Here is a 21,731-nt window from a genome sequence, read left to right on the forward strand (position 1 = left end):
AGTTCAACTTTTTCAGTGGCAGTTCTCTTGGGAAGGGTAAAACAGGTTTTAGGGATGCCCAGAAGAGAAAACCAGGGAGTATTAGAAACACAATCTGCAGCTGGAGACGGAAGAGCATCATAAACCTCTAGACTTTTCTTTTAGACATTATCAGGTTGAGAAGCACAGAAGAAAACATATTCTGTGTCAATGGAACAAGGTCTTTCTTATGTTTTTATCAATTGAGGAATGGTGTTCCTTTGATGTACTTTTGACATTAAATGTGAGGTGTGGGCCAAGAGAGAAGCCAGTGCTCCAGTGTTCATTCCTACATGAATATTTTTTAAAATTTATCTCAATCACATCTGCAACGTTCCCTGTCTTATATTTTTAGCTTCTGAGAATTAGTTTCCAGCAGTTGTCAATGGTTCCTGTGGTCAAGTGCAACTGCGTCAGATGACTACGTTATCATCTTGGGTAGCAGTGGAAGTCCCGAGACACAGAATTCTCTTCACCCCTTTCCATTCCTGGAATGCATGTGGGCATTTTTTTCCCATCTCAGAAAAACAAGTGGGCTTTCAATTGAGTTACTCTGCTGAGCAACTAAGCTGTTTCTCAGTGAGCAAACTTTCCTCGGGATGCTTCAGCTGAGTGAGGCTTCTTCTGGGATGCAAGTTCTCGTGCTCCTTCCTCTCCCCACTTGGTCTTCACAGTTTTGTCCCATGGTTGTTTGGCATTTTATAATCAGGAGAACAAAATGGCAGAGGTGGAGTCTTAGGAGACACTTTCTGGTAGTTGGTGGAATGAGAAGCCATGTATCCCACACAGGGAGAGAGCGGTCAGAAAGCCAGGTGAACTAACAGAGCAGCCGGAGACTCCTGGTTGCTCGTTAAATCTCCATTCCGCCTTAACACAGCACAGCAATGACCTATTTCTAAGTATTGAGAGTCAAAGTAGGTTATTGACAGCTCTGACACATACTCTGTTTTATTCTTTAACTCTTTAAACATCATAATTTAAACGAAAAGTAATTTTATTGGTGCTAATCAGTTGAAACACAAAACATTCTGACATATTTTTAAGCTTCCATGTTTTAAACTTAAGCTTTCATGTCTTGACACAAGTTAACAGAATGAGTTGGATGGAAAAAAAAACTAAGTGGAAAATAAAATCAGTGCGGAGTTAATATTTATAAATTCCCACAAATATAACCAACCTTGGTGGAACCAGTTATGTTCCACTTGGGGGCAAAAGTCTCTCCAGCTTTAAATAAGGTCTCAAGACTGTTTTAAACATAAACTCTTCTTATGCATTCAAAATGTTTTATAAATGTTAATGCACACCCATCTTAAAGGACTATACTACTTATAAAGTATATCTAAACATTTCTGTAGCTATAGCAGGGTTAAATGAGATTTCTGTATGCTACTGACTAAAGGCTTTGCCATAGTCTACAATTAGTAGAAGTACATGTTTTCCCTGCTAAACAATTCACTCATTCATTTACGTTTCTCATAACAAATATAACTAAAGTATATTAAGCTTATAACCAGAAATGCCAGGCCAAATAGTGTCATCTTTATCCAAAAGAGACCTGGGGCAGAGTGACTCTTCTCACTAGTAATTCGAGTCTTCAAGGGCTTGATGATCCGCTCTCTCTGAGTTAGGATGGCCCTCCTGGCCCCATCCCATTTCCCTGGACCTTGCAAACGGTATTGGTATGGGGTACAGGGCCCAAAGAAGACTTCCATGGCCAGCAATGGATCCGACAGAAATAAGAGCAAGAGGTTGGGCTTCACCCCAGCCAGAGCGGCAATCTCATCCATGTACTCAATGTGGTCCACTTGGATTGTGTGCCTGACTGTCTTCACATACCTTAAAACACAGACAGAATATGCAAGATTCAGCCTCCAGTACTGGGCAGGAGCTTTAACTATGTCTACCTTAGAGGTAAAGAAATTGAGAGTGAGCAAACTTCCCCGAGAAGAACCCAGCACCACCCAGATGTTGAGGAGAACAGAGGACACTGAATCCATGTTTTCATTCCCCTTGTACCATCATTGACTTTTGGTATTAGGACGTTGAATTGCAGACCACATTCACAGTGATCTCTATCCTTTAAGATACCTTTCTTAGAAGGGATTCTTTCTTTCTTTCCTTCTTTCTTTCCTTCTTTCTTTCTTTCTTTCTTTCTTTCCTTCTTTCTTTCTTTTCTTCTTTCTTTCTTTCTCTCTTTCTTCTCTGTGTGTATGTATGCTTGTGTGTGTGTGTGTGTGTGTGTGTGTGTGTGTGTGTGTGTGTGTGTGCATGCACATAAGTGCTGCAGTGCACATGTGAGGAGGTCAGAGACAACCTCATAGGAATTGGAGCTTTCTACCAAGCCCGATGATGTGAGTTTGATTCCCAGAACACATATAGTGAAATGGTAGATTGTTTTTAAATGAGAGTTTTTGATGTAGCCAAACAGCTGTGTGGTGTATAGATGAGATGGAGAACTTAGCTTCTAATCCCTCTCTGTATTTATTGTTAGCTAGAGATGAGTAATCAGATAATCACTACTGCTCTGGCCTCAGGTCTTCAAATGTACCTTAGCCTTAGGCTACTAGTTGGTCAGTGAGAAATATGGTTGTGGTGAAACCCAGAGACTATCGTCATTTTTGGGGAGTTGGTTAAGCTTCCATGGTGAGATGTGAAGTCTGAAGTGGTGAGTGCAATTGCAGATTTAATAAGAGTTGGAAAGGATAAATACACAGTCCGGGCCACAGGACCAGGCCAGAGGCCTAATGGGTGCTCTTGATTGTAGGGAATGGAGAAACGTGAGACAGGGAGAAAGAACAGAGTTAGAATTCAGCACTAAGAATCCTGCCATCCTTTGATGTTTCCAAATGCTTGCCACTGCATTTTTACTTACCGTTTCGCCATGGCCTTTTTCCTTTGGGCCATGTCTGCATTCATGATCTTCACTGAGGGCAATTTGCTCAGCCCTGGAAGTGAAAATTCCATCAGGATTTGCAAGAATAGGAAGGGCATGTGTAACTTTAAGACCTGTTCAACATCCTTAGGCATTTGAGAAACGTAACTCAAAACTACTTCGAGATTTCATCTTGTACCTGGCAGAATGGCTAAGAAAAATCACACATGTTCTAGCTCAGGAGAGCATCCATCCATTGCTGATGGGAACACGGACTTGTAGAGCCAATATGAAAATCAGTGTGGTGGTGCCTCAGAAAAAGGGAAACCCATCTACATCAAGATCCAAGCTCTAGCACTCTTGGCATAACTCCCAAAGAAGTTTTATCTTACCACAGAGACACTTGCCCAACCATATTCACTGCTGCTTATTCATAAGCCAGAAGCTGGAAACAACTTAGATTTCCCTCAAATGAGTAATGAATTTAAAAAATGTAGTGCATTAACCCAATGAAGTATTACTCAGCCATTAAAAATGAAATCCTGGAATTTGCAGGAAAATGGATGAGGTAACTCAGATGCAGAAAGACAAATATGGTATGTATTCACTTATGTGTGGATGTTAGCTGTTAAGGTAATGATAATCCACAGAACCACAGAAGTTAGCTATAGAGAAAGGGACTAGAAGACAGATAGATCTTACAAGGAAAAAGAAATGAAATGGCTTTGAATGGAAGACAAGGCTGTAATGGGAGGATCAAGTGGGGAGAGGAAGGGAAGCAGAGACAAGGGAGGGGATTTTGAAGAGTTAACTAAAAGTAAGTGTAGTGGGGGGGTGGTCTTATGGAAGCCTAGTACAGTAGACTCTTCCCAAAATTTATACACATATGAGGGAAATCTAACTGAAATTGCCAAGTAACATGGGAGACAGATCTCTACCTGGCCATCTCTTGTCATCAAGTGAAGCTTCTAGTAATGGGACTGGGTTGTATCTAATTGAGTTGTTGACCAAAGGGTTTCCATGGCAATCCCTAAATAGCCCAGGTTTTTGGTTGTTCCTCACGCACTGACAGCCAGGCCCCACTGCTGAGGACAACTCCATAGAACTCCTTGAACACAGACATTGGACCAGTGCACACATAGAACCATCACCAGTATGTGCTAGCGTTCATACAAAAAAGTACTCTGCATGCACCCAAAGAGAAATCGAAACACCAGTCCAGCTACAAACTGTTTGATCTACAGTGGTGTCCTCGCTCTATGATATGCTTGGACAATGGAGACACAAAGCTTGTGAGAGTAACCAACCAATGTCTGATTTGACCTAAGGCTCACACCATGAAAGTAAGGTTACCACCCATACTCAGCACTGCTTGGGTGACCAAGAACCTGAGACTAGATATCTCCAGTTACCTAGGTTAAAGCAAAATACTACCGTTCTAAAAACAAACAAACAAACAAACAAACAAAAATACAGCAATGAAATGACTCTTAATGCCATTGTGCTATAATCATAGATAAGGCCGTGGTCAGCCACCATCACAGATGGAAACAAACATGGAGGCCCACAGTCAGACATAACGCAGAGAACGCCAGGTTCCTGGAGCCCGGCCCCAAAAGGAATGTTTCCATCAAGTGCATCTCCCTCCATCTCCAGGTCTTAGGGAACGCTGATGTAGAGGAGACAGAAAGAGTGTAATAGCCTTAGGGGACAGAGGCATCAAGCAAACAGGCTCTCTCTAATCAAGAAGACTGACACAGAGCCTGAGGCGGCATGGACAGGGCCTGCACAGGTCTGCACAAGATGGGGTCCTAGAGCTGAAAGGAGAAGTGGACAAACACTCCAGCCCTAACTCAGAAGCAATTTCCAACTAATCAGCACTTGAAACTGAAAATTTATTTGTCTCCAAGAGAGTCTCACTGTGGAAACAAACTGCTCTTAAGAGTAGGCTCCATAGCCAGCAGTAGATGGACAACAGAAAACAAACTTGACAGCCTTGTCGCAGGTTCCTTGCCTCTTAGTGTGACAGTGCTTTTCTATTATTTAAAAATTACATTATTATTATTAGTAGTAGTAGTAGTAGTAATAGTAGTAGTAGTAGTAGTAGTGTTGTTGTTGTAATAGTAGGAATAGTAGTAATAATAGTAATAGTAGTAATAGTAGTAGTAAAGTAGTAGTAGTTGTTGTAGTAGTAAAGTAGTAGTAGTTGTTGTAGTAGTAATAGTAGTAGTAATAGTAGTTGAGTAATAGCAGTAGTAGTAGTAGTAGTAGTAGTAGTAGTAGTAGTAGTAGTAGTAGAGAAAGAGATCCTCTTTCTCTGAGTAATAGTCCTGGATGACTTGAAACTCACTTTGTAGACCAGGCTTGCCTCCAACACAGAAATCCACCTGCCTCTGCCTCCCAAGTGCTGAAATTAGAGTCATGCACCACCAGCCTGGCTTTTCTTTTTAATTTATTTATAAACTTTTCTCTCTCTTTTTGCATTATATGTCCTTTGCATATATATTATGGGTTCCAGTGTAGTGTTTTTATGGGATTCCTTAGTGTGTGAACAAATGGGTCTCTGTTTTTTGTACCTTCTTTTGGGCTCTTTTCCTTTTATTTGCTTGTTTTGTCCAATTCTGATATGTTAGTTTCTGTTTTATCATTATATTATATTATATTATATTATATTATATTATATTATATTATATTATATTATATTCCCTTAGAAACCTGTTTGTTTTCTAATAAGAGACCCAAAGAGGTGGATCTAGATTGGAAAGGAGGTCAGGAGGAACTGGGAGGAGTAGAGGGAGGGGCAATCATAATCAAGATATATTATATAGGAAAAATCTATTTTCAATAAAAGCAAATGGAGGCCATGAGTAATCAGGAAGAGGAAACTACCATGAAGAGAGAAGAGGGCTCACTGTAGGGGAACTGGCATACAGACCTTTGAACACCCGCACAGCCCAGCGAGACTGAAGTTCTGCGATAGGTAGGACGATACCCAAGGGCTGGATGAGTCCAATGACAGCCAGTGTTGGCTTCTCCAGGTCTGGAGGGAACATCAGCTTATACAGGGACACCTCATTGTCAGTAACTGCAATCAGATCCTCAAGGAATGGGAAAGAAAAGCTGTATCCTGTGGCAAAGATGACAACGTCAATCTTCTCCTCCACTGTGCCATCATCAAAAACAACGTCTGTTCCCCTGAACTCCTTCACATTAGGTTTCACTTGGACTTTCCCGGAAATGATGTGGTTCGGAAGGTCATCACTGACGGTGGGGTGCTGACTCAGCGGCCTGTGTATGAAAATAAAAGTCTAAGCAAATCTAAGGAAGAGAAAGCAAGGTATGGGAGAAGGGATTGAAACTCCTTGTCGGTTGTCTCTGCAAACACACACGCACACACGCATGCACATATATGCACAGGTATGCCTACATACACAAGCAGGCAGCGGTCTGAGAAGGATGTAAGGCATCTCACTCTATCACCAGCTCTTATTCCCTTGAAATAAGGTCATTTACTGAAGCTAACGCTTGAAGTTTTGGCTAGGCTGCCTGACCATTTTGTTACTGGAACTACCTGCTTCTGCCTCCCAAATTTGAGATTCAGGATTTGGCAACACCTAGCTTTAAACTTTATTGTTTACATGGGTTTTGAACAGTCAAACTGTGGTCTTCATGCTTGCACATCAAGCACTCTTATCTACTGAGACATCCCCTTTCTTCTGGAGTATATTCTGTACTCTTGACTACTTAGTGGCCTTCTCAGATCTACTTTTCTTCAAGCATTTTGTGTTGTATTTGATCTTGAAAAACATGCATGCATGTATCATTCATTCAGATAGTTCTCATTTGTTTTGTTAAAAAATATTTGCACTTTTTAGATTTTAGGGAGAAAAATGATGCTGGACTTTTGAAAACAAGCCATAGGCTACTTTTAGTTTTCCTCCTTTCTCTCTTCAGACCAGATAATTGTTGCTTGTAGGGAGATTAAAGTCTAAAATAGATGTAGGAAGCTTCTGCAGCATGGGTAGCCACAAGGCTGCCTGGCACCTTAGTAGCTGCTCAGGTATTTGTAAAACAGGTGAAGTGTTGCCTTGAGTAACTGAGCCCCAGGCACTGAACCCTTACTCCAGTGAGGAATTGTGACAGAGAGAGTGGAGACTACACATTCTGACTGTGGCCCTCTTCTGGGTACATACTCATCTCCTCAGAATTATATTCAAAGAAGTCCCATTGGAGGAAGTCACGTCACCTGACCACACTGTCCAGCCAATCTTCTGTTCCAGGACAGAAGAGGTATGTAGTAAATAACTGAACAAAGCTCTTCTACAGAGGTAAGATTTGGACTGAAAATAAAATAGAGAAGTGATTTACTATGATTTTAAGCCACATATATATATATATATACATATATATATATATATATATATATATATATATATATATATATATAGTCAGGTCAGGAAAAGTAAGAGTAAATAGTTAAATAGTTATGTGCTACATTCAGGGTATTTGTTAAAACCTAACCCACCAAAATATATGAGTGATGTTTTAAAATTGCGTTTGAACAACAAGAATGTCATTTAATGACAACATAGCCATCATAATGTAGCCCACTGCTCATGTGTGTGGTGATGCTGGCATAAAGCAGACTACTGACTGTCTGCCTGGCAGGTGAAAGCCAGCATGTACAATTATGCACAATATGCAATAGCTAGAAATGATGATAACTAGCTCCCATGTATTTCCCTTACTATATAAACACCTAGTGTTATTTCTGCTTATAAATAAAAACATGGCTGGAATCAGTATGTTGTATTACACCATCAGCCTTGTATACAAGTATGTGTCTTATGATATGGTGTGAGGATAGCTACAGGATGGAGTGAAGGATTCTCAGAGTGTAGGGCTAACTGGTTTTCACTCAGCCTGAGGGTTTAGGGCTTCTGATTAACGTGTGTTGCTAGATCTCCCCCTTTCAATCATCATGGGCAAAGAAATTCTTAAGTGATTAAATATTTATGCTCAAAAATATTTAAAAATTCTAAATGTAGTGAGTAAATTTTGAAGACTAATTTTATATTCTTGAGGCAGGTGAGCCTATCTTTATCTAGGTTTTAAAAATAAATTATAAGAGGAAAGATGGACATGTGTGAATTTTTTAAAATTTAAATCTTTACATAGTAAAGCAGTGTCTCAAGCTAAATCAATGTGAAAATAGGCTTAAAAGAAATATGATACATATTATTTTAAAGTAGATTGGCTTCCATAATATTTCAAGAGTACCATGAAAAAAACATGTGTCTAAATTAAGAGGGATCTTGATCATTCAATTTATAATTCCAGCAGTTTGTACATTTTCTGAAGTTACTTTTTATCTCATATAAATTCCCTCATCATTCCGAGAGTTTATGAAGGTGAACTACATTCAGGTATATTTCCGTTCACTAGCACTTTGGCCACATAGCTCCAGAGGACATGAACTATAACTTGCTTCTTTAATCCATCCATCCACCCACCCATCCATCCATCCAATACCAAAGGGAATGAGCTATAGCTTGCTTGCTTCAATTCATCTATCCTTCCTTCCATCTATTCTTCTGTCTGTCCACTCACCAACCCACCCACCCATCCACCTACCCCTTACCCATCCATCCATCCATCCATCCACCCACCCATCCATCCAATCACCTGTCCATCCATCCATCCATCCATCCATCCATCCATCCATCCACCCACCCACCCACCCACCCACCCACCCACCCACCCACCCATCCATCCACACAGCACCAGAAGGAATGAGATTTAACTTGCTTGTTTTAATCCACTCATCAAACCACTTACCCATCCATCCATGCATCCCCAGAGGGAATGAGCTGTAGATTACCTGCTTTAATATATCCTTCCACTCATTGCTACTTCCTTCCATCCATTTATCCATCTGTCTGTCCACCCACCCACTCACCTACCTAATCCCATAATCATCTGCCCTTCCTTCTTTCCTTCCTTCTATCTTTTTCTGTCTGTTCACCCAACCACTCACCTACTCCCCATCCATCCATCTACCCATCATCCACCCACCACCCACCCATCCATCCATCCATTCACCATTCCTTCCTTCTTTCCTTCATTCTTTCTTATTTCTTTTTGTGTCTTTACTTCTTTTTTTAATCTACCTCAACAAACATTTAATCACACATACATATCTATATGTCACTCGTCACCTTTCTCCTTTTTCTTCCTCTATTCTACTGAGCTACCAGCTCTGACTCTTCTTTATTGTGGACCCAAACTCACATGACTTTCTTCTTATGGATTTGGGAGTCTGAGATTGATACATTTTCTAGCAGAATCTGTAGATTCCATTGCAGTGTAGTCCACATGTGTAGATCAACAAGAACCAGAGTGTGTTTTCTTTCTGCTACTTTTTTTAATGAGTGGAGTCCTATTGGTACAATTTACCTAAGAGTTTTGTCTGTCTAAGTGTTTGGACTGGAGACACTCGAAGCAACCCTAAGAGGTTATTGGGTAGCATTCTGAAGTAAGGCGTACGGAAACAGGCTCATATGTTTGAGGAATATACTAGAGGACATCCCTGGGTGCTGCAGTGGGTCCTGGTAGAACAAGATAAGGGATGACCCAATGAGCAGACTGGGCCATGGAGTTTGTAGATGCGTTAAAGAATTTAACTTAAGGATGGGGTTTTAGTGTTCTGAGAAAAGACCTAAAGGCCTTCATAAATGCCTGGGGTTCTTCAAGACCAATTTCAGGCTAACCTGCAAAGACAAAACATATGGCTGGTCAATATGGTTCATTTAGGAAGAAAAAACCTGGGGAACTGAGGGCCTTAGATGAAGAGTGTCTATGTGCATGTGTGTGGTCAGTATTGTATCCTGGAATCCAGCAACCCCCTTTTCAACCTGGAAAACCTTTTCTTCTGTTCCTTATTTAAGTATTGAATGTCTTCTATATTCTAATTTTTCATCTTTCTAGCAAGCATTTTCCCTGCTACTTGCTTTGGCTGTTAATTGGGAATGGTATTTTTAATTACCAAAGAATAATTCTATGTAGCCTTGAATCTCTTTATGAATGCTTTGTATTTTCATGCAAGATGACTTCTCTTCTCCACTCAACTTCCTAATACTTGCCCTGATTCTCCAATATATCATCTGTCTGGATTCTGGTCATTGACATAAAGAAGTTATTCTCTTGACACATTCTATGTTCTACAAGCTGCCTTCAGTGATGGCAGGAACCTTGGGTTCTGCATGTGGAACAAGGTAAATGGACCAACTCTGTGAACTAAGATGAAAACTCCTAGCAAACATCCCTGTTCTTGCTGAGCTATCCAGAGAGAGCCTTCGTCTCCTTCCTGGGCTCAATGACCTCAGTCAGGATTCAGTTTATCCTTCATCATCTCCACTTCATCAGTGCTAGGGCACTGCTTCAGGAAGAACTGATGTTGCCTTTTAGCAGAATCATATGCCAAGCTCTTCCCAGGATGCACTGGTGTTTTTACCTTTGGGATCCTTAAAATTGATCTCTGGGTACTTATCTGACCTATGGAGAAGAAAGACCCACGCTGTTCAAAGACATAATGGATCCTATTGCCTCTTAGCCCTAGACATTTAAAAATGTAGTCGTATCATATGAGCCCCGAATCTTTATTCTTAGTATATACTCAAAAGGGATAAAGTCATGGCCATCAGGACATATCTGCATCCTTGTTCATTGACTCACTCATGATAACCAAAAATAAATAAATAAATAAATAAAGAACCTAAATGCTGGTCCATAAACTAATGATTAAGAAACATGTTTCTCTAATCTATGACTATGATACATGCATACAATGAGATGTTATTCAGCTTTAGAATTACATGGTAGAACACCTGTCTAGTAGGTGTAAGAGCCTAAGTTCAAAGGACCAATGTCAAGCAATACATGGTCAGCATAAAGTGGACCTGATGGTTTAAAAAAAAATCACAACTGGGGTGTGCAGATTTGGCAGGAATTTGGGGAGGGGTGGATATCATCAAAGTACATTATAGAAAATTCTTTTAAAAACTAATAAAATCTGATAAAAACGAAAATACTGCCAGTTTTCACAGTCAGTATAATGAGCCTGAAAAATAGTAGGTTCTGTAAAATATGCCAGATACTGAAAATGAGTATCATAGTATATTCTTACAAGTTGTATGTGGAAAAAGTTAGAAGAGTAGAGATTACAGTGGCTGTTGACAGGTTTTAGGGGTGGAGGAGAACATGGAGAGAAGTAGGCTAAAGGATATAAAGTTGCGAGTCAAGGTTCCAGTTCACAGCATGGGGATAATAGCCAACAACACTATAGCCTGAAGAATTTGCATGCTTTTACCAAAAGGTTTAGGTGAGATCATGAATGTTTTGATTTGCCTTACTATAGTAACAGCTTCACTGTGTGTGAATAACAGAACATTATAGACTCCTTAAAATTATGCAATCATCTCAAGAAGGGACAGAATCCAAATTTCGGCCCACGTCCCATCCACATTTGCCTTGGCTTCTGCCTATTTGTGATCCTCTTGTTAACGTCATCATGGTGCCAGATTCTCTTCTGTTCCAACTTTTGTAACTGGCTTCTTCCTAGCCTGAGAATCACCCTAGAGTCTTTTTGCCTGGATGACTTTTTACGGTGGCTCCTCCTTGCCTGTTAAGTCTTAACTTGAACATCACTCCTTAGAGTTCTTTCCTCCACCATCCAATTAGTCGATCCACCTAGCTCTACCCCTAGACAGTCTACATCACGTCCTAATCCACTTTCTCCATAGTTTTAATGACATTCTATAGATTTAAAATGCATTCATCATAGAATGTAACATTTTCATCCACAGCATAAGAGGTCACTAAATATATTTTAGTGAACAAACCAATACATGTCACATTATTTTCTCCCTTCTAATGAAACGTGTGAGGGGTTAAGGAAGCCAAATAGCTAAGTCCATAAGTTCTAGCGGTGTAAGGATGAAGACCTGAGCTCCATCCCCAGCACCTGCATCAACCTGGGCACTGTAGTGAGTACCTGCCTTCCCAGCTGTGAGAAGGAGAAGACAAGAGGGTCCTGGGACACGCTGCCTCTCTAGTGCAACTGAATTAGTGTGCACCATATTCAATGAGCGATCTTGTCTCCAATAACTAGGTGGAGAGCAATTTTGCAGGACATCTGACATCAAGTTCTGGCCTCCCCACGAACTGACACACACACACACACACACACACACACACACACACACACATACAGAGAGAGAGAGAGAGAGAGAGAGAGAGAGACAACTATTCATATTAGAAAGATAATATTTGTTGTCTTGTCTATTTATTAGTACAATATACAAGACTGGGTAATTTATAAAATTGTATAACACTTATTGATTTAGATGAGTTATAGAGAGTCAGTGTCAAGGAGTCACACCTAGTGATTTAGAAAACCACATGGAAAGACCGAGCAAAACCTCTTAGTTATCTCTTCCCCTTCTTATAAAAACCCTGAGCCCTCATATGGGCCTGATCCTCATGATCTCATCTAATATCATTTACTCTTGATGGCAGCACCTCAACATATCATTGAAATATGAATTTGAAGATAAGCGAATTCTGGGGAACTTAACTTGTTTGAATATTTCTTTGTTATGTTAATTTTTCTCTTAACTCAGCCTAGCCCTGGTCCTACTCTATTTTTTGCTTATTAATTAGAAGCTACTGACAAATTTTGAATCATGAAAGACTCATGGGTTAAGACTGGAGTCAGAGGGGTGGCACTCTTACAGAGGGGGGATCCCTTAGGTAGCCCCCCTTCCATGAGAATTTCACTGAAACTTCTACCCCAGCTTCAATGAATGAAATTCATTCTACCCCAATTTGGACCCAGATGCACCCTGCTCTAATATCCACCATGTCGTCTAGCACTGTTTTAGCACAGACCTAGGTCTATGTCTTCTCTGACCTGTATGGCTAACATCTATCAAAGGGAGGAGTGTTCTGTTGCCTTTTGTCTGAATTTTTAACATATACCAATCAAGTGTTAACTGATTGATGAACGGATGAGAAAAATACAAGTTGTGCCAAGGAGTATGTGCACATTTTCATGCAGTAGTGTCTACTATACAATTTTAAGTGCTTTTCCCTCTTAAAGGCATGAGGTCAACCAGGAACCAAAAGTTGACTTGTCTTCAAAGCAAAAAGCCTGCATATCTCTTCATGATTACCCACACCCAGCTCCTTGTCACCTGTGCTGTGGCTGCAGACCATAATGGGCATGGTTGAATCTCGAGTTCATCATCTTCTCTAGGTACTTATTTACTGCTTCTGTGCTTAGTAGCTTCTGGAGAAAGCTATTGAACCGAGTGAAAAATGAACTATCCATGGGATAGCCATTGTTCCAAACACGGTGCAAAATCCATGATCCTCGCCTGGTGCTGAGAAATACCTAGAAGGCAGAATACACAGAAGACAGAGGAATGTTTGTTTACCTGTCGTACTGTTCAAGTGTTAGCCATTACCACTGCAGAACAAAAGGCAACGTGCTGTGCAGTGGCCACCACACTGTGCTTTGCCAGAACTTTTACTGAGCCCTAGAAAACCAACACCAAATTTTTAAATAAAAACTAAAATGTAATTCACTTATCTACCTGTAACTGAAATATCATTAAAAATACTCCTGGATATTGACATATTAACTTCATATGTAAATAAGGATTTGAAATCATTAGTTAATTGCCTTATTGATTGCTTGAAAAAAATCTATATTGTTTTCTCTTAAATAAACCCATGGGAAATGTCTCACTAGGTAGGTGACAGAAACCCAGACTCAGGAAGACAAATACCATGTGTTTTTCCTCATATGCAAATCCTACCAAGAAAATCAGACTAGTTATGGAACATTGCGCCCTATGATTCAGCCACTTGGTAAGTCGTTTACATGCCTGTTCCCATTGTATAAGGGCTTTATTTTACATTCATTTTCTACTCAGAATGAACTAAACATCTTGAGGGTAGGCCCTTAGATTTCTCCACATTTCTTTTCTGTCCAAACTCGCATTCATGGTGACATCTGTAAGTGCACAGGACCCCACCGGTAGAGTCAAATTAGTGGTCACCAACAAACCTGTTTTGCTACACGACCGAGTTCCACAGCGATATCCACACCGGAGTTCCCAATGCCAACCACTATGATTCTCTTTCCCACATAATCCTCAGGACTTTTGTATTCCCGGCTGTGGAAATAACAGCCTTCGAACTTCTCAATACCTGTGGTGGAAGAGACCAATTTGGTCCTCACGAGGAGAACTTTCACATCTTAACACAGAGAAGAAAGTTATGTTCTAAATGACCCGGAATACCAGGAAATAAAATCTGAGTTAGCCACCTGATGATCACATAGTCTTTAAATGTCCTTTATCTTTAAGGGAGCTCAGGGAACGGAGGGCAAAAGTCAGAATTGGAGCCCATGGGTTCCAAATACAGACTTGTGACCTTATGAAGTATTTACGAAATAATAGAATGTCTGTCTTGACTGTGCATAAGTGAAAGGTGTTACAACAGCACCAGGATCTGACGCTGCTCACTATTGTGCTGCTTTCATGGTTCTAAGAAAAATAACAAAGCAGGGTGCTGGGTGTTGTACTGTTTTACAATTCTCTAGGATTCAGGCTCCTTCACTTCATTGGTTTCTCCTCGGCCCTAGGTGCCTGATGCCAGTACCCGATGCTGTACCTGGCTTAGCTGCATGGTTCATAAAACCCCCAATCTGTCTGGAACTGCCAGGCTGCGCCCCATCAACACGTTTATGCTTCTCTATAGAGGGTGTCTCTTTTCTAGGAAACATCGACCAGATGTTGATATAGTACCTCATTGGGTAATCTTTAGATTGTTTCATACTTAGAAATGTTTTCCTGAATCTGTTGCATTATAACATTCAAAAAATCAGGAACTTTTATAGATATTTGTATTGGTGTGCAAAAGGATTATTTTTATTCGTCCAATTCACTCAGAATTCTGTGCAACCATTTAAAGTAGTCTTATTTACTTTAAGTCCATTTCTCATACTATAGAAAGAACTTGAAATATAAAACACCTTCTAATTGATTCCTGGTGGTAATCTGATGGAAATAGAGGGCAAGCCGGTCAAGAGTAAGGGGAGGGGACTTGTTAGGGAAGGTAGGGAGCTAAGATAGTCCCTCTCGAGATGGGTACCATTTTACTACCCAGAACTACAAGGGAGTGATAAACTGCTTGTTTGGTTTTATTAACCAATGAAAACCAAAGATGTGGAAGGGAGAAATCTATGGACCCCACATCCAGACTGCAGGTGAGCAAGAAATGCTAAGAGTTAGAAAAATATTCTTTTCCAGAAAAAAGCCCCTTTAACTAGTTATCCAACACCAAGTTGCCAGCCCATATATATATATATATATATAAAATATATATATATATAATATATATGTGTGTGTGTGTCTAGAGATAGAGATGTCATATGTATCATATGTGTGTGATTAATATGTATGATTTATGTATTATGTATATTAGTAATAATTGAAGAAAAAGGTCATGACTTTGAAGGGAGCAGAGAAGGGTACATGGAACTAGTTGGAGTGATAAAAGGGGAAAATAAATGATTATATTTGACTTAAAAATTAAAAATAAACTCATGGTAAATAAATGTGCTGAAGTTCATTCCTCATATGTTAAGATTTCTAAATTTATGGATTTGCCAGCTGTTTGCTTGTCATTTGTCTTTGTGCTTCATTTTTATTAATTCCACTTTCTCTGTAATAGGCTGAGATCAAATAAATGGAGAAAACGGAAACCATTTGAATGTGGGCTGACTTCCATTATATATTAGAAGCTGTCTGCAATGGCAGAAAGCAAACAAGTGTTGTGTTTTCCTTTTAAGAGAGGATGAATGCTTTGCTACTGAGGGGCACCAGGGGTAATTCACTGAAGCATAATGAAACTTAATAACATTGATGCCCACTCCTTCCTGCCTGGAACATTTGGATAGTAGAGTCTTCATGACATACCTGGGAAGGACTTGAGTGGCAGGTGGGGGTCAGTGTGATGGCCACTGCAGACCAGAATCCCATCAAAGACTAGGCTCTCCTGTTTCCCATCTGCCTCCACGATGACATCCCATTGTCCTTGGACACTGAAGTCTGGACGCTTTCTCACACTCCTCACTGTGGTCTAAGGGCAGAAACACAGGTAGAAACTCACTTCACAGTTCCTGCTAAATCCTCCTCTTTAGGCCCCACAAATCCTGACAGAACACTTATCTAAGGCATTCACACCAATATAGTTCCTGGTTCTCCCACAGGAGGATCATTATTGAGGGTGTTTTTAACATATTAGGGATATTTTAATAGGAACAGTTGAGGCTTTGTGGAGAATTGGGGTGACTGAACCTATAGCATTAATGTCCTCCTAGGAAGACGGCCGTATGCAGGGAGATATCCTTCATGTTCCCTTATTTAGCACCGGCTTGTCCACTTGCTTCAGACCTGTGTTTTGAATTTTAAAAAATTAAAACTGCATCTGAAATTAAGATGGGTTTGCATGTTTGAGTGGTAGTGCTGGCCATAGACAGATAGAAGGTAGGAAATAAATGAGTATTCTTTATATGTGAGCCTTCTTTCTTTGTTCTACAAGAAACATGATTTGGCTCAATCACCATTGCTATCATTCTCAGTTTACAGACATTTGGATTTATGTCTTAGAAAGAGGGCTGCACCACTGCACTGCACTGTCAGAATAGTTCTGATGAGCAAAGTCTTCCAGCCTCAAGGAAAACTGTCAAAATATTTCAATCTGTGATGATTTTCTAATGTAGGAAGCTCCCTGATAACCTCTTCTTTATCTGGAAAAATCAGAATGTGCTGGATAAATCTCTTGCATGTCCACATGCATGTTCAAGTGCACATGTGTACACACACACACACACACACACACACACACACACACAAATGCACACACGATGCAATGTTTCACCTTAAATCGAATGTGATCCAGAAGGCCAAAGTGCTCTGCGTACATCCTGAAGTAGTCCATGAGCTTGCAGTTGTGCATGTAGTTGGGGAAGTGGTCAGGGATGGGAAAATCACTGAAGCACATCATCTCCTTTGAAGTGTTGATGGTCACAGATTTATAGATACTGGGCATTTTCTCCGAAGGGTTTTTCTGCAAGAGAAAACTCCTCAATACAACAAACTTTGTAATTACAAGGTAACAACATATTTCTAAATGTCTCCAAGTATAAAAAAAGCAGAACATTGCTTTTTATGGATTGTCGAACATCCACTAATGTTTACCCCTACTTCCTATATTTTCTAGAGGGCAAAACAAACAAACAAAGATCCCTACACATCACATTGAATCAACAACAAATGTTGTGTCTGACTCCTTGATCAGAAAGATGGATGTCAGGGAAAAGAATAATGTCTCTTAAATGATAAAATCAAAATGATTGCCTAGATTTTGAAGTCCAGTAAAAATTCCCTTAAAAATGCACAAGGAAAGCATTCGAGGTGAGCAAAAGATGGGCAACTACTGGCCATAAAGACTGCACAAAGTGTGAAGGGCTGGCACAGTTCCAGACATGACCCATTCCTGCAATCTCCACACTCCACATTTTGATGGGGCTCGTGGCTTTATGTATAAGCTCTAATGAACAGCTAACTTAATAATCATAGTAACACTAATATTATGTAATGTTAGGTAAACATTCTCTTTTTCTAAAGAAACAAGATTCTTTTATATATTAACAAAAGGAACTACCAATTAAGATACGTAATAACAACCACCTTATAAGCATATCAGTGAACATTTGTGTATATGATAAAACTGCTAAGAGGAATGTAGTAGATGTCAACATGGATGATAAATTATATCATATTTTAAATGAAACGAATTGCTACACTCTCATGAATCTTGATACGGTTTGACATAATATCATATTTATCTTATTATTGAGAATCTTTGAAACTAGGCACATTTGTTTATCCTTCTTTTTAGTCTATTCTCTGCATAGCAGGTTGGTCCTTCTCCAGTTTAAGAATGTTGCTCTTTTCTGCAATCTCAGTATCTGTCAAGTCCTTACTACAGTCTAAACCCACTGACAAAGCCCAGCCTCCCACATCCCTCAGATTCACATCTTAGCTTTCTTTCCTTAGGTACTACAAGTCAACCATAGAGATTTCTGAGTCTCCCTACCATGCCAGACATATTCCACCTCATAGATTTGTACCTCAAATTTCCTCTAAACCTCTTTATTTAAATAATCTCGAGGATAGCTTTTTAGATTTGAAATCTTTGTACCCAAATCACTTCATGTTGAAGTTGGCTGCGACTTTTTATTTAGATGATCTTTCGAACCCTCAGCTCCTGCTGTACTTTTGCAATATGCTCACTGATATTAACTATACTATTTATTTCATTTTCTTTCTCTCATACTAGTGTTGAAGCTCTCCAGCACCAAGGATTTTGCATTCATACTTATTAGTATATTCATCAACTATAAAAGTTCCTTGTATAAAGCAAGTATTCAAAAGGATTTATTGAATGAATGAATTCTTGCATTAAGGAAGAAACAGTGTGAATATTGATATTTAAAATGAGAATGTTAAGGCAGTCCTTGGAAAAGTCCCATGGGCTGCAGAGAAGCATTTGAATCCTGTCAGTACCATGTTTGGGAATGAGTGGGAATCCTTCTTGAACACTCATTTGTCCAAGATGAAGGGGAGATCCCTATACGACATTTATGCACATTACTTTGTTAAAGACATTTATGCACATTACTTTGTCAGAACAACTGCTGTCCACAGGAACGAAGGGATCTCATATTTTAGCTGTTGATATGCATATTGAATGGGGCTAAAACCTAAGACCAATAGAAGAAACTTAACTACACTGTCATAAGACCACCCTTGATTAGTGATTGGAATGATTCTGTAGGACAGCAGAACTGGAAAGTGTTGATCACGAGTCCTGGATTTCATGGGCATGTCTAATAGTTGATAAGTGAAGCACTAAGAAGATGGCCACTTGGAAACTTGAGCCTATAAAGCGTTTAGCACCATGTTTGCATCCATCAAGGCCCTTCATCTCTTGCTACTTAGAAATAACAAACACTAGCAATGGCCTGTAAAACACACATGCATAGAGAAATACTCATGCACATGCACAAACACATGCACATACAGAGATCTAGATCCCTCTACTGTGCCCTGAGACATTTAAGAAAAGATAGCATGCAGACATTACCTCAGGATAGAAGATCAAATTACATAGAAGAGGGTCAGCAATGGGTCACCATCCAATCCTGCAGCCCAGATCTTTGCCATCCCTAACTTTGAACACCAGCACATCTGAACAATTAAGAGGAAACTCTTTGCCACCACCTCCATACTAATGTCTAATCTCTGTGATGGTCACAAGGGCTTTCAGCTGCCTTGAATACAATCTTCCAAGTTCCATTCCTCATCTAAAGTTGGCATGTATCTACACAGTTCCTTGCTCAGTGACTTAAGCACAAAGACTGGGGTCACTAAATGACCCTGATTGTGTGGTGTGCTTAATGTTTCCTTTATCAAAACCATTTAGATTGTTATAGCTACTTTACAAAAGAGTACTTAAGGTCAAAGAAAATGCAAATATACTTGAAATTTCCACAGGCCTCCGATGTCATCACTTCTTTCAAAGCAGGTGGGCTCCAGGTCTTCATCCAAGCAACACTTGATGGCTCCCAGGCCACTGATCCCAGCTCCAATGACAGCTATCCGCTTCTTGGCCATGGCGTTACCACTGATCGATAAACATTGAGAACTCCCACTGTCATCGGATCCATTAAAGCAAGATTGCTTTGTCACAAAGACCTCTTGTTTGCCATCCTAAATTCTTTTTATTGGTCTTACTAGCAGTGCGAACACTAATATATTGACTCCTGCCTCGGATGACAGTAAAGCCACCGCACACAACAAATGCACACACGTCTACTTCTTCTGCCTGCAAAATCTTATTTATGGTCAGCCAGAGAGACACAGATGTGTAGGTCTAGGCTGTTTCATAAATGCAATAACAACGCTACACCGCATGTACAGGCGGGCAGCACAGGGAAGACAGAGGAAATGCAAGAGATGTAAAGTTAGCTAGATGTGTGTGTGTGTGTGTGTGTGTGTGTGTGTGTGTGTGTGTGTGTGTGGTGTTGTGTGGAATGTGCAAAATGAAGACAATCTAAATGATGGTAGAAAGATGAAAAAAAAAAAACCCAGCATGGGTGGGCAGAGCTAGAAGCTGTCTGGTTCAATATGACAGGGCCTGAAGTAGGTCCATTATGTGCCAAAACCGTGAGCTTATGTGACCTTTAGCAGAGAAATTTCAACAGCACGCTGGGGTAGAAGGCATCAGAGGAGAAAATAAGACTGGTAAAAGCGGATGGTGAGCAATGATTATGCTCCATAAATGCTTATAGAAGCAAAGTTAATTGCATGTGATGCAGTCCTCTCTTTTTAAATGGCATTATGAAAGCCAAAAGATATAATTGGGGAAATTATAGAAACTATCATTCAGAGTGTTGTCATATCAACATTTAGTATTTCAGAGCCATAGACTCATTCATTTACTTACCCTTTTTATAAATTATTCAAACTGTGGGTTGACCCCAACTGTGATTGCTGAAGAGGCCACAAAAGAAGCTATCACACGGTCTTTGAATTCAGAGGATCCAGCCTAAAGGAACAGAGAGGTGCAAAGAAAGGGGAGACACCACATGATGGTGAGTGTTGTGACAGGGGCATATTGTGTTTCAGTCTCACTGAAGCACCGCCAAGTCTGGTACATCCTGCTCTTCTCTGGTGAAGATGCCCTTTGCTGAAAATGCTGGTTCTACTACCCTCTTTTCTTTTTTGTCTAATTAGATATTTTATTTATTTACATTTCAGATGTTATCCCCTTCCCCAGTTTCCCCTATGCGCTTCTGTGTAGGTCTCTGAGCAGGTTGGCTTAAGTAATTAAGCCCCTCTTTCTCTGTAACCATAGTGACTTGTGCAGATTTCTTATTACAGTTATGACACACCTTTATTGCAGTTCTGTCTTCCTGTGGCTGAGCAATAAACTCTTGGCAACAGTTGAGATTTATAAGATGCCATGGCTGAAATCTAATAAATGTCTATGGGCTGAAAAGAGTGAATAAATTAATTCCTTAATTTTTAAGCTCGCTTCCATGGTTAGAAAGTATTCTGCCATCTACTATAATCAGATAAAATATATTAACGTCTATCTCAAACTTCACCTACACGAAACTGAATATTGTAAGGAAAAAGAGAAGATACCAACCCTTGGGAAGGAGGAAATTGAAGTTTAGTTTGGGCTTCTTAATGAAGGTAAAGATGTCCTTCCTCCCGTGCTCTTGAAGATGAAGTCAAATTCCACAGCAATGTGAAGTCTTTTATAGCTGATTGAATTGACTAATGTATAATCCCTTCCCATGACTCTTCCCATGACTCTTCTAATTTGGATTTAAAAAATGTCATGGACATATTAGGGAAGGGACTATATCTAATGTGGAATTTATAGTTATCAACTGACACTGGTCTAATCTGCATTTTAACGCTGATTGACACTTCGTAAAGATGATCTAAGTGAAATAGTGTTTGTCAGCCAGGGACAGCATAATAAAAATTGAGAAATATAAGCAAGTTGCTTTTTAACTGTACAAGTGTTTCTTTCTCTTTTTTTTAAATTTTATTTTTTATTAAGTATATTTTTTTATTTACATTTCAAATGTTATTCCCTTTCCTGGTTTCCTGTCCATAAGCCCCCATCC

General features: G+C 39.8%; 1 protein-coding gene across 1 annotated transcript; it reads right to left on the bottom strand.

The window, feature by feature from the left end:
* Positions 1 to 306: 306 nt before the first annotated feature.
* Fmo9 (flavin containing monooxygenase 9) lies at positions 307 to 21,328 on the bottom strand. Its single transcript, NM_001109466.1, is given in 10 exon segments — positions 307 to 1,854; positions 2,891 to 2,963; positions 5,826 to 6,178; positions 13,144 to 13,343; positions 14,022 to 14,164; positions 15,937 to 16,099; positions 16,901 to 17,089; positions 19,567 to 19,711; positions 20,534 to 20,635; positions 21,242 to 21,328. Coding segments are annotated over 8 exon segments (1,632 nt in total). The 5' UTR covers positions 19,702 to 19,711; positions 20,534 to 20,635; positions 21,242 to 21,328; the 3' UTR covers positions 307 to 1,478.
* Positions 21,329 to 21,731: the final 403 nt, after the last annotated feature.

This window comes from Rattus norvegicus, chromosome 13 (genome assembly GCF_021556685.1).
Source record: "Rattus norvegicus strain SHRSP/BbbUtx chromosome 13, alternate assembly SHRSP_T2T, whole genome shotgun sequence".
Classification (NCBI taxonomy): domain Eukaryota; kingdom Metazoa; phylum Chordata; class Mammalia; order Rodentia; family Muridae; genus Rattus; species Rattus norvegicus.